This window comes from Muscardinus avellanarius (assembly GCF_963383645.1).
Source record: "Muscardinus avellanarius genome assembly, chromosome: 5".
In the NCBI taxonomy this organism is placed as follows: Eukaryota; Metazoa; Chordata; class Mammalia; order Rodentia; family Gliridae; genus Muscardinus; species Muscardinus avellanarius.
In genome coordinates this window covers 11,499,200-11,512,735 of record NC_137790.1, presented here as the reverse complement: position 1 = coordinate 11,512,735, position 13,536 = coordinate 11,499,200, and the positions used below count along the sequence as shown (strand labels likewise).

The 13,536-nt window shown below is 39.3% G+C and overlaps 1 protein-coding gene across 2 annotated transcripts in view; it reads left to right on the top strand.

Annotated features, from left to right (window-relative positions):
- Positions 1–13,536, top strand: part of ITSN1 (intersectin 1) — a gene marked incomplete at both ends in the record, with an annotated part of 173,042 nt that overhangs the window by 48,266 nt on the left and 111,240 nt on the right. For both annotated transcript variants that reach the window (XM_080695676.1, XM_080695677.1), the window contains 5 exons: positions 2,591–2,728; positions 5,160–5,275; positions 8,072–8,334; positions 10,369–10,518; positions 10,609–10,749. In XM_080695676.1, the coding sequence (XP_080551802.1) occupies positions 2,591–2,728; positions 5,160–5,275; positions 8,072–8,334; positions 10,369–10,518; positions 10,609–10,749 (808 nt within the window). The remainder of the gene's footprint in view (positions 1–2,590; positions 2,729–5,159; positions 5,276–8,071; positions 8,335–10,368; positions 10,519–10,608; positions 10,750–13,536) is intronic.

The window sequence follows — 13,536 nt, the reverse complement described above, 5'->3', positions numbered from 1 at the left end:
GCTCAGTCTCCCGACCAGGTGTATCCAGCTCATTGTAGGATATTCAGTAGCATCTCTGGCCTTAACTAGATACTGGAAGTCAGTAGCATGTATACTAAATTCCAGTTATACCAACCCAAAATTTCTCCAGACACTGACAGATCCACCTAGATCTGTCAACATCATCCCCGGTTGAGAACCGCTAATTGTTCACAGGCCTCTTTCATGCAAGCCACATTGGTGTGGTTCCTTCACAAGTGGCCGAGCTCTATTGTGGCTCTTCTTGCCCTCCTCTTCCCTTCTGCTGCATAGTAGAGTCTGCCATTTGCTGTCGAATAGATGAACTAATAAACAGCCTTTATCTGTGAGGTTGGTGGCACATTTGGTTGTTCTCTTGACAACAGAATATATTTAAATGTTTAAGTTTCTTATTTATAACTCACCTTCTGTAAAAACATCTGACGCATCTCTTATCAGAAAGCTGTATTCTCTTTTATTACATTAAAATGATATTTCAATTAAATTTTATAGACATAATTTAGGCAATTATGGGAAAAACAAAGATTCTGATTACCTTCTAATCTGATGCACCTAGCAGTGGCTATCTGTGTTCTATGAAAAGGAAAGGGTAAAAGATGAGCAGGTAGTAGTTTGTTGGTTTTTGTTGTTACTTGTTTTGCTTTTGTTTATTTGTTTTTAATACTGAAGCTATACTTCTGAGCTACACCTCCAGCCCTATTTTTATTTTTATTTTGAAACAGGGTCTCACTAAGTTGTGGAGATGGGCCCCGAACCTGCAAACCTCACATCTCAGCCTCCCAAGTACTAGAATTTCAGACATGTGCCCCCATACCCAGCTTGGCAGTGTTTTTCGTTTTTGTTTTTTTTTTTTTTTTTTTTTTTTTGGTGGTACTGGGGTTCCTGGAAGCCCTTCTATCTCCGGGCTACACTCCCAGACCTATTTTTACATTTTTATTTGGAAACAGGGTCTCCTAAGCCAGCGCGCACGGCTAGCTTCGTACCTGCGCGATCCTCCTGTCTCTGCCTCCCAAGCGTGGGGATTACAAGCGTGCGCCACCACGCCCGGCTTGGCAGTGTTTTTCAGTTGTGTCTCTGTTCTACCTAAAATGAGTGTGTGGCCAGGTATGGTGATGCACACTTGTAATCCCAGTTCTTAGGACAGGAGGATCGCAGGTTCGTGGCCAACTTTAGCAACTTAGTGAGGCCCTTCCTCAGCAACTTAGAGACCTCGTGAGACCCTCTTTCAAAGAAAGAATAAGAAGTAGGGGTGGGGGTTATAACTCAGAGTTAGAATTCTCCTGAATTCAATCCTCAGTACCACAGGGGGAGAGAAAAGTGTGTAGCATTTGGGAAAGGCAAAGCTGGAGAGCAGGGTGCTCGGGCCTGGGTGACTGCAGGAACCCATGGGAACTCCACATGGTGCTGTCTGTGTTCTATACTGTAGCAATAGTTCTACAACCGAGTGTGTTTGTCAAAATTCACAAGATCATACTATAAAAAGGAAGAATGTTACTATGGGGAAATTATTCAATACAAATAATAATAACAAAACTAATGGCACTTAAAGAAATTTCAGAATTCAGAGGAAAGTTTTTTAGGTTTTGTCACTAGCAAAGCCAGTTTCCTAATGTAGCCTTTGTCATGTTGACATTCTAGTGAACAGATGTGTTGTCTTGTGTCTTTCTTTGGTGTTCAGACATTGTTAAATAAAATCACATTCATGGGTTTGCTAGGTAAATCTCTTTATGTAATTAGGTACTTGGGCAAGTTCATTGTCAAGAATGATGGATACTGAATTCCTAAAATGAGGAGAAGGAGCACCTTGACCCTTGGGCTGGAAGGTGCAGAGATAAGCTCTTGCAGGCCCATTATCAGGGTGACCAGCCTGCCCAGTGGGCCAAGGCAGGCCTGCACATGTCTTCATAAGTGAGGTTTTATATTAAAAACAGCCATGTTGAGCCGGTCGTGGTGGCGCACGCTTGTAATCCCAGCGCTTGGGAGGCTAAGACAGGAGGATCACATAAATTTGAAGCCAGCTTCAACTACTTAGTGAGGCTGTCAGCAACTTAGTGAGACCCTGTTTCCAAATAAAGTACAAAACATGTCTGGGAGTAGAGCCTGGAGGTAGAAAAGCCCCTGGGTTCCATCCCCAGTACCACCCCCCCAAAAAAAACCCCAGCCATGCCCACTTATTAATATGTTTAAAGCTGCTTTCCTACTACAGGGGCAGAATTCAGTATCATAGAGATTGTATGTCTTACAAACCATAAAATATTTTTCAATAGTTTGCCAATCTCTGGTCTAGAACATAGCATTTAAAGACACACAGAGCATGAATTTGACATGTTTTAAGTATGCTTATTGGGACTGAGAATATCATTACAGTATTAGCATTTGTTGAATGCTGAACACCATTCTAGCTGTGTGGAATATCTCATTTTATCCTTGCAATGGTATGAGATAGTACTCTTTTTACAAACTGAGGTACAGATAGACTCCGTTGGCCTAGAACCAGAATAAGAAAACAACTTTTCAATCTCTCAGGCATCCATTTCATTAAGCTGGAAATGACCTTTCTTTGTTGAATTAGGAATCTTTCTGACATTGATCAAGATGGAAAACTCACAGCAGAGGAATTTATCCTGGCCATGCACCTAATCGATGTTGCGATGTCAGGCCAGCCACTGCCACCTGTCCTGCCTCCAGAATACACTCCGCCTTCCTTTAGGTAAGGCAGCTTGCCTGTTAAAAGAAAGTGTGTGTTGAATATACGAATTCCAGATTTAGCTTCATTAGAGTGTTTTTTGTTTCTGGCAAGTAAATTACATATCTCTGAATTCCAGAGAATTTTTTATTCTAGATTCCATGTTAGTCCTGGGCCATTCTGTTCTACAAGGCATTTGTAGTACATTAGTAAATGCAAACTAACAAAAGATGAAAAGGCTGTTGATTTTTTTATGCCAATCTATGTAATTGAAGTTCTCCTGGGATTTTAAAGACAGATGCTAACAATGAGAGAGAAACTGAATGAACTTGTACCTAGGAGATAAAACGGGAATCCCAGCTGTACTTTATGCACACGTATGAGGTAACAGAAACCTTAGGAGAGTAGAAATTTTAGCCAGGAAGTCTCAGTAGTCATATCAAGAGAGTCCCCCGATGTCCAGTCAGCAAAGTCAGCCATGACTGTCAACCCCACTTATGGGCCTCTTTGCATAGACACACCACCCTGGGCAGCTCCGTCTCCTGATTTTAAATGTAAAGGATGAATATAAGATCTTACAAGCACAGAGAATGGAAGAAGCACAATTACAGATGTCTATCCTGAGTCCTCAAACTGCAGGAAAAACTGTGGCACCCCCCTAAAATAAAGAGAAGTAGTCACCACTGTTGCACATATGTGGTAGAGCAGCAAGGTGAGAAACTGACTGTATAAGAAACCACAGGAGGTAGTTATGGTGGCACGTGCCTATAATCTCGGTACTTGAGATTGTATTACTGAGACAGAAGGATCTTCCTTGAGACAAGAGAATCACAGGCTCAAGGCCAGTCTCAGTTACTTAGCGAGACCCTGTTTCAAAATAAGAAGTGCCAGGAATGTAGCTCAGAGGTAGAATGTCTCTGATTTCAATCCCCAGTACAAAAAGAAAAAATATTTTCAATTTGCTTATAAAATCCCATAGTGGCAAGAATTACTAAGAAGGAAATTTTAACGCTGGAAGCTGTTAAAAAGGTATAAAAAGAAAGTTGAGAAAATTGTTTTAAAAGAACCTTATTAAATGTTTAAAGTGATACCAGTAAACTAAAGTATTTGTTTTCAGAACTGTAGACATTTATGTGTTTAGAAAGTGATGAAATGGAGAGATTTTGTAAAGGGAAGAGTTGCTTTCACTTAGCTGAGCTTCTTATCTTTCCTGGGGGAAACTTAAGAGGGTAATGGTAAGCCGGGTGTGGTGTGCACATCTCAGTACTTGGGAGGCTGAGACAGGAGGATTGCACGTTCAAAGCCAGCATCAGCTACTTAGTAAGGCCCTCTGCAACTTAGTGAAACCCTGTCTCAAAGAATAAAAAGCCAGGCATGGTGGCGCACACTTGTAATCCCAGCATTTGAGAAGCTGAGATAGGAGGATCGGGGTTCACAAACAGCCTCAGCTACTTAGTGAGGCTCAGTGATACCCTGTTTCAAAATAAAGAATAAAAAATAGGACTGGGGGTGTAGCTCAAAGGTAGAATGCCCCTGAGTTCTGTCCCTGGTGCAAAAAAAAAAAAAAAAAAAGGATACTGGTAGCTGTGCACAGAAATGGATGCCTATAATCACAATATTTGGGTGGCTAAAACAGGAAGAACACAGGTTCAAGGTCCATACACAGTAAATTAGCAAGACCCTATTTCAAAATTAAAAATAAATTAGGACTGGGGCATAGTTCACAGGTAGAGAGCCCCTGGGTTCAATCTCCTGTATCAGGAAAAAGTAAAAAGAATGTGAAGATAATGGTAATAGTGGTAGACTATTACTGAATGCTTTCTGTATACTAGGCAGTATTTTAGCCATTTTATTACCTAATTTAGCTCTTTGATATTATCCTCATTTGGATTGCAGCTCTAAACATTTTATGAGGTTTTCAGATGGAGAGCACTGGAGATTCTTTGGGCCTTATTATTGCAAGGCATGTGCTCTACTACTGAGCCCAATGCCCAGCCCCAGCACTTTAAACAAGTTTGGCGCTCAGAACCTGGTAACATTCAAATATCTATTTAAGAAATACCTTTTATAACCCAGGCATTGTGGCACACATACTTGTAATCCCAGTAATTGGGAGGCTGAGACAGGGGGATCACAGGTTCGTGAACAACCTCAGTTACTTAGTAAGGCCCTCCACAAGTTAGTGAGACCCTGTTTTGAAATAAAGAGTAAAAAATAGGGGTGGGGGTATAGCTCAGAGGTAGAATGCCTCTGGATTCAGTCCCTAGTACCATGAAAATTAATCAATCAATTAAAAATCTTTTGTGAGTAGAAAAGACCAGAACTTTATTACTGATCACAATAATTGAAACCTGCTCTGTGAAATAGTATAATCTAAACATGATTTTTTTCTAACTTGTTCAGTTCTACCTGCACGGCTTTATGTGGATCTGTTTCTTTTCCCCCACAATTGCAGAAGAGTTCGATCCGGCAGTGGGATATCTGTGGTCAGCGCAGGATCTGTAGATCAGAGGTTGCCTGAAGAACCAGCTTTAGAAGATGAACAACAGCAATTAGAAAAGAAATTACCTGGTAAAGCAGCCTTTATATTTGACCTAGACCACATGAGAGATTTTCTATCTGCAGGGCAAAAAATAGAAGTAAAAACAAGTCTAGCTGCTGACATTTTTGCTGTTTCTTTAGCTGATCATAGTTAGAGAAAGACACTTTTAATTTGCTTTTGGACTTGGAGCTGTGTAGAGAAATAAGAACATGTGTATTCTGCTAACTTTTAACCTGAAATGTGATTATATACTGCTAAACAAATGTGTTACAAATATTGTCTTTGGAATATAGAACGCTTTAAACTTGGTGTTAAGGTGGTTTCTTAGGATCAGTGCATGTTGGTATAAGAGACTTGGAAACTCCTTAACAACAGGAACCCCTTTTAAATTTAATGTGAACCTATTTTAAATAATCCTCATTTACAATGGTAAATCCATCATACTGTTAGAATAGTCAAAGGTGGCTATAAATATTAATGATGAAATGCTACTAAGAAGCAGTCAAAATTTTTTATGAAGTCTCTGTGATAAATACTTTGTCAGTGTCTTTTTGCTGCATTTAAAGTTCTCAGCATGTAAGTGGTCACAACACTGTCTTTTCCAGTTTATTCTCTAATTTACTTTCATCTCTGGTCAGTGATGGAATTCTTACTACAGTTGTATGTGTGAGGGCATATGTTGAGTGTAGCACGGAATCTAAATGTTGCCCGTACATGGTTCATATCCTCTAGAAACTTACAGTTAGAAGATGTAAGACATTCAGATAAACAGTTTCCAAAGGAGTACATAAGTGTGGTAAGTTCCTGGAGAAATTTAAAGATGCACAATAGAGCTTACTTTTGGTTGGTCGGTGTAGACCAGGAAGGACTTGAGGAATTAAATCTCCAGGGACTCAATCTCAGATAAAGAGATATAGGATAGGTAGGGTCCCTGCAAGTGGAAGGGAGCAACAGGCCAAGTTTGATAACAGTGGAAATGAAGTCTCAGGAGAAGGGAAAGGTAGGGATTCTTAGAACTTGGAATTTCCTTTTTCTGTTGGTAGTAGACATTCATGTAAGAATTTGAAAAGGAAGTAACATTATCCGAATATTTGTTTTTGCATTTATTCTCTCAATGGCCATTTATGAGGTACTGCCTCTATTCTAGAAATAGTACCAGATACTGGGATTGAAAAGGTGTAGAGAGATTTTCAGTGTTTTTAAACTTGAAATGAAAGTCACATAATATAAAGTTGAGCATTTAAAAATGTACACTTTCGTGGCTTAGTTTGTATTGTTAAAATTACATGTACTGGGTGGCTGCAACATTAGAAATGTATTTCTCATAGTGCTAGAGCTAAAAGTTGAAAGTAAGAGTGCCAGGCGGTTCAGTTCTGACTTGCAGATAGCAGCTTATTCCTTATGTCTGCCTGTGGCTTTTGCTTGGTGCGTGCATGCAGAGAAAAGGAGCTCTTGCTCTCTTCCTCTTGCTATAAGGTCACTAACACGGGCCCCACCCTGCTGACCTAATCGCACCCTAATGACCTCCCAAAGGCCCCATTGCCAGATACCACTGTTGTTGTAGTTAGGAATTCAGTGTTAGAATTTGAAGGATGAGGCACATTTATTTCATAACAGTGGCATTTATTATTCTCACAATGCTCTGCAACCACCACCTCTGTCTTCTTCCAAAAGAAAACTCCCCGCCCAGTCATTCTCCATCCTCCCCTAGCCCCTGGCAACTGCAAGTGTGCTTTCTGGGTTTTGGTTTTTTTTTTTTAACCTGTTGTGGATATTTCATGTAATTGGAATCATACAGTATTTGACCTTTGTGCTTGGCTTCTGCTTCTTTCTCTTAGTCTAATATTTTTGAGATTCCTCTCCTTGTAGCACAGATCATTACCTCATTTCTTTCTGGGTGGAGAGACTTTCAGTTTTAAGGTGGCAGAGTAATGTGGATACTACTTCTTCTGAAATCATCTAAGAAACCAGAACATACTTGCCATCTGTTATGTTAATCCCTGACCATAGTACAGGGGGATGTCTGTCTAAAGCAGTGTGAGAGAAGTCAAAGAAGCATGCTCACAACTGCAGGCGTCAAGGCAGAGGGAGAAGTGACAGCTCTTAAAGTAGGTTTGGAACAAAGAGGCGTGGGAACACAGGCTGGCAGGAGAGCTCCCCTTACCAGGGTTGATACCAAGGAGGTGCCCATGCTGAAAACAGGAAAGGAAGTGGCAGATGGGAATTTTACATGTAAAATAAACTGAATGTAAACAGAGGGTCAATAAGGATTAGGAGGAAATGATAGAACTAAAATTCAAACTTGGTGTCAAAGAAGCAAACTGAATAATGGATCTGAAAAGATTTATTGACTGTGATCTACATAATGATGAAGGCCCAGCGTGTTCTTCAGTGTGAAACCAGCAGTGCTCACCCTCTTTGTCTACTTTGAGAAGTCATCTTGGTGGAACAAGACATATTAGCACAGTTACAAAGTAAGGCAGAAGGGAGAGATTCATGATGCAGAAGAGAGAGGGGAACAATTGCTGAAGCAAGACACGGAGAAGGGAACAAATACAGTAATAGGAAAGGAAAGGAAAGGCGCTTGGGTGATGATACAGAACTGAGAAGGATTTTAATAGACAAAGTACTTGGTGTGGATCACCGAGGAAAGGTTAGGGGAAGGGTGTATTTGCAGTACTTATTACAAGCGTCCAGTCAGGAGATGGAGCGAGTTCTGGGTGGACACTTGAACTCTCGGTTTCAAATATGCCAATACGTTTTTCCTTTGGAAATAGTTTGTTGGACGTCGTGGCTTTGTAATTGTTCTGTTCTTTGTCGTAAAGTAACATTTGAAGATAAGAAGCGGGAAAACTTTGAGCGTGGCAATCTGGAACTGGAGAAGCGCAGGCAAGCTCTCTTGGAGCAGCAGCGCAAGGAGCAAGAGCGCTTGGCTCAGCTGGAGCGGGCCGAGCAGGAGAGGAAGGAGCGCGAGCGCCAGGAGCAGGAGCGCAAGAGGCAGCTGGAGCTGGAGAAGCAGCTGGAAAAGCAGCGGGAGCTGGAACGGCAGAGAGAGGAGGAGAGGAGGAAGGAGATCGAGAGGCGAGAGGTAAGCGCTGTGGGCGGCCCCACGGCTGCTGTGTGAGCTCGCTCTCTTTAAAATCATCCTGATCATCTATTCATATAGAACACTATTTTCTTCCTTTTTACAAATTTTTGCTTTTGTTTTTGCAGTACTGGAAATTGAACAAAGGGCCTCACACATGATAGGCAAGTGCTCTACCACTGAACTAGACTCCCCACTCTATCCCCCCCTTTTTTTGTTGTTGTTGTTTTTGTGGGGGGTTATTGTGGACTGAACTCAGGGGTATTCGCCTCCGAGCTACACCTTCAGCCTTTTTAGTTTTTATTTTGAAAAAGGGTCTGAGTTGCCACGCCCTGGCCTCCAACCTATGATCCTCCAATCTTAGCCTCCTGAGTACTGGGATTACAGGCATGCATCTCTGCACCTGGTTATGTTTTAAAACCACAGATGCTATCACATCACTTGTATTATTCTGCAACTTTGTTTTGTTTTGTTTTTCTTACTCTTAAAATATATATTCAGGAAATCCTAAGTATATTCTGTGTACTTCTTCATAAATTTGGTTCCAGATCTGGCACAAGCCAATCTCTTATCTATCTTTCAGTTTTTGTGTATTGTTACAGAAATAATGCCATGTTGCTTCCCTGTGAATGAAATATAAAAATGAGGGTGTGTGTGTGTGTGTGTGTGTGTGTGTTTAAAACATATATATGTATACTTTGTCTAGCACAGTGGCACACTCCTGTAAACCTGTTACTTGTTAGGCTGGAGTAAGAGGTTTGAGGCCAGTGCACAGTGACTTAGGGAGACTCTGTTCCAAAATAAAAAATAAAACAGGATGGGAGTATAACTCAGTGGTCAAGCTCTGCTGGGTTCAATCCCCAGTACCACACACAAAAAGCAGCACATTAGTTTTATCTCATAGTTATTGTTTTATAAAGCATGTAGCCATAATCTACTTTTCGTTCAAGCAAATACTAACAAGACTTTAACTGTTTATTTATTTATTTGATGCTGGTGATTGCATCCAGAGCCTTGCACACGCTAAGTGTGTCCTACTGTTCAGTTACACCTTCAGCCCCTAGCAAGATTTTAATTAACAAAATAGATATACCTCTTCTTCCTTTCTTCAATGTAAAAAAGAAAACATGGCATTTTAAAGTTTTCTTTCAGAATGATTTGGTGGATTTTTACTACCTGCTAGGCATCTCTGGTCCCTGTGGCTACAGTGAAGACTAGATGCCCGCAGGTCCTCTGGGGCTTTGCAGCACAGCCGGAGCTTCCTGAGCCAGGGGCAGTCTCATTAAGGAATTCCAGGGGCTCTGACGCCTGCTCTTCCTAGCAGTCATGAGAGTCTCCGTGTGGATGAGAGCCGGCTGACACTTCCAGAGAAATTACAGCTTTTGTGCTGAAAAAGGAAATCAGTGACTAGGGAGGAGGAATTACAGACTTTTAAAAACATGAGATACAGTTCCAGGATCCCTAATCTAAAAATCTGAAACCCAAAACATCCCCATATCTGAATCTCCACTCAAAGATTTCAGATTTTAGATTAGGAATTCTCAATGAGTAGAGTTTATGCATATGTTCCCAAAGTCTGAAAACCTTGAAAATCTGAAACACTTCTGGTCCCAACATTCTGGGTAAGGGATACTCAAATTGTAAATAATAGTTTTCTTTTGATGGAAGAAAGGCAAGTTGTATTTGTTTTTGTTCTGGGAAGATTTTAGTTTGATTTTACTAGATAAAGAAGTTTTCTCTTTATGAGTCTGTAAATAAGAAGGAATACTTGTGTCTACTACATCATGCATTCTTAAAGGCATGAAAATGAAATTCCAACATGAAATGCCCCGTCAGTTCTCAACATTTCTAAGTACTCCTTTTTTTCTATAGAAGTTAAACTGTATTTTTAATAAAGCTTTTTGTAGTCTTATGATTTCTTGTAATGTTTAATATTTCATCCTTAAAAGAAAAGACTTACTAGATGACAACTTTTGTTAAAAGACATGGTAGAGCATAAGAAATGAAAAATTGATAAACTCTCTGTAAATGTCACAGGCTGCAAAACGGGAACTTGAAAGGCAACGACAACTTGAATGGGAAAGGAATCGAAGGCAAGAACTTTTAAATCAAAGAAACAAAGAACAAGAGGACATAGTTGTGCTGAAAGCCAAGAAAAAGACCTTGGAGTTTGAATTAGAAGCCCTAGTGAGTGAAATTTGATTATGCTTTGGCTGTATACTAACATTGAGCCTATTAAAAATGATAATAATTCCTGTTATCTTTCATTTATTAAAGAATGATAAAAAACATCAACTAGAAGGAAAACTTCAAGATATCAGATGTCGATTAACCACCCAAAGACAAGAAATTGAGAGTACAAACAAATCTAGAGAGTTGAGAATTGCTGAAATCACCCATTTACAGCAACAATTACAGGTGAGAAAATGATGTCCTATAAAAGATTTTAGACTTACATGCTTTCCTTCGATCCATTTGATTGATTGATTGATTGATTGATTGAACAGCAGTAAGCATCTACCACGAACTAAGTTTTGGGAAGCAGTTATGAAGTAAATGGGGTTCTTGCCTCAGACTGTCAAGTAAACAAACTCAGCTCTATTGTTGCCACTGGTGTTCAGTGATGTATCCTCAGTACTAATAAGAGCCCAGCACATGGTGCTGCACAGCAAAGATTTGCTGGGTTTCTTTATATGGATTTTTCCCCTTTTTATTTTGCTAATATAGTGATACATATTGATTGCAATTCAAATGTTAAGCCAGCCTTCCATTTGTGGGATAAATCACACACTTCCTCCTGGTGTGTTACATTTTATAAAACTACAAGATTTAGCTTGCTATTATTGCATTAAGATTCTTCCCATGTAAATTCCAGAAGGATATTGGTTTGTAGTTTTCTTGTAATATCTTTATAGTTTTGGTATCAGAGTAATGCTGACCTCAGAAAATAAGTTGGAAAATATTTTTTCTCCTCTATTTAAAAAATATTTGTGTTGCAATGGTATGGTTCTTAAATTTTGGATAACATTTATCAGTGAATCCTCTGGGATGGAAGTTTTCTTTGTGGTAGGAATTTTAACTTTAACATTTACTTCATAGATATAGGAGTATTCAGATTTTTTGTTTTTTTCTTGGATGTGTTTTGATAATTTGTATCTTCTAATTAATTTGTTTACTTCATCTAGATTACCATATTTATTTATATAAGTTTGCAATAACCTCCTTTTATTATTGTTGTCGTTGTTAATTATTGTTACTGTAGTAGCTGTTGAGTCAGGTATGGTGGTGCATGCTAATTAATCTCTTAGAAGTACTTAGAAGGCTGAGATAGGAGGATTGCAGGTTTGAGACCAGCCTCAGCAATTTAATGAGGCCCTGTTTAAAAATAAAATCAGGTTAGGGGTACACCTAAGAGATATAATGCTTGAGGGTTTTATTTTCTTTTTTCTAGCTTCATAAGCAACAAGTTTAGTTGATTGAATTTGGACCTTTCTTCATTTCTCATGTAAAACATGTTGTTTTAGCCGGGCGTGGTGGCACACACTTGTAATCCCCGCGCTTGGGAGGCTGAGACAGGAGTATTGCACAGATTTGAAGCCGGCCTCAGCTACTTAGTGAGGCTTTCAGCAACTTAGTGAGACCCTGTTTCCAAATAAAATATTAAAAAAAAAGGTCTGGGAGTATAGCCTGGAGGTAGAAAGCCTCTGGGTTCCACCCCCAGTACCACCAAAAAAAAAAAAAAAAAACATGTTGTTTTTTTTCATATTCTATTCAAAATCTTTTTAGATTTCCTTTGCCATTTTTTCTTTGATGAGTTATTTAGAATCATGTTATTTAGCTTAGAAACATGTGAGGTTCTTTTCAACACACATACACACACACGTGTCTCTCTCTCTCTCTCTCTCTCTCTCTCTCTCTCCAACTTAGTGAGATTTTCAGCAACTTCTTCAAAATAAAGACGGATGGGGGTGTGGCTTAGGTAAAAGGCTCTTGGTTTCAGTCCTCAGTATCTCTGCCCAAATGAAAGTTGTATGCACCTTTTAAAGTAATATTTTCTTTATGGTGACTCTGTGTGTTTCATTAACTTTTGTGGGGGTTTTGTTGTTGTTGTTGTTTACCTTCTTGTTTATTGTTGTTTTTTGGTGCTGGGGATTGAACCCTGGGGCATTCTACTCTCAACTATACCCCCATTCCTATTTTTATTTTGAAGCCCCAGTCCTTCCTATCTATCTGTCGGTCTGTCTGTCTGTCTGTCTAGCTAGCTAGCTATTTATTTTTTAAACAGGCTGTTGCTAGGTGCTGGGAGTTTCACTATGTTGCAGAGGCTGTCCTTGAACCTGCTGTGATCCTCAGTCTCCCTGAGGTGTTTGCCACCATGCCTGGCTTCTTAAACTATGATGAGGTGTTTCAGAAAATATATTCCTCTGGAAAATTTAGGATTAAAGGCAGTTAGTTTATTATCTCAATAATATTCCTTAATGTTGAGTAACCAAACACATTTGTATTATTTATGATTGATGCCTAGAATGTTGGTATTGATAATAAATACAAATCAGTATTCTTTAAAACATAAGTGAAAAATAATGCATAATTTGAAGAAAGAAAGGAAGATAGATATTAGTTCTCTTTCCTTTCGTGGATTACCAGATAATTGCTTTTGCAAATGAATCAGGTAGCCCTTTGTATGATTTTGACCTGTTTTGTAAACTTAGGTTATACATTTGAAAGTAATGTTTTGTTTTGTGTGGTACTCTGGATTAAACCCAGGGGCATTCTGCCTCTTAGTGACACCCCCTAGCCCTATTTTTTATTCTTTATTTTGAAACAGAGTCTCATTGAGTAGCAAAAGGCCTCACTAAATAACTGAGTCTGTCTAAAAACCTCAATCCTCCTGTCTCATTTTCTCAAATGCTGGGATTACTGTGCCCAGCAGTAATGTTTTTATAAGTAACACAATCTGATCTGAGCCAGATTTTGCCTTTATATTTCTTTGCCATAGTTTAGTAAAGAAAATTTGGAATCAATTGAGAGGACTTACCCTAATTTAGAGAGATGAATAAGATTAGAAACTAGTTGGTTATGCTTTTTTGAGAAAATGATTTGACCTTTGTGTTCTGTTTTGTGACTTTTTCTGGGGTGGGGAGTTATACATGGAAGAAAAGGCTTTTAAATTCTCTCTGTTGAACTAATTTATATAACTGCCCT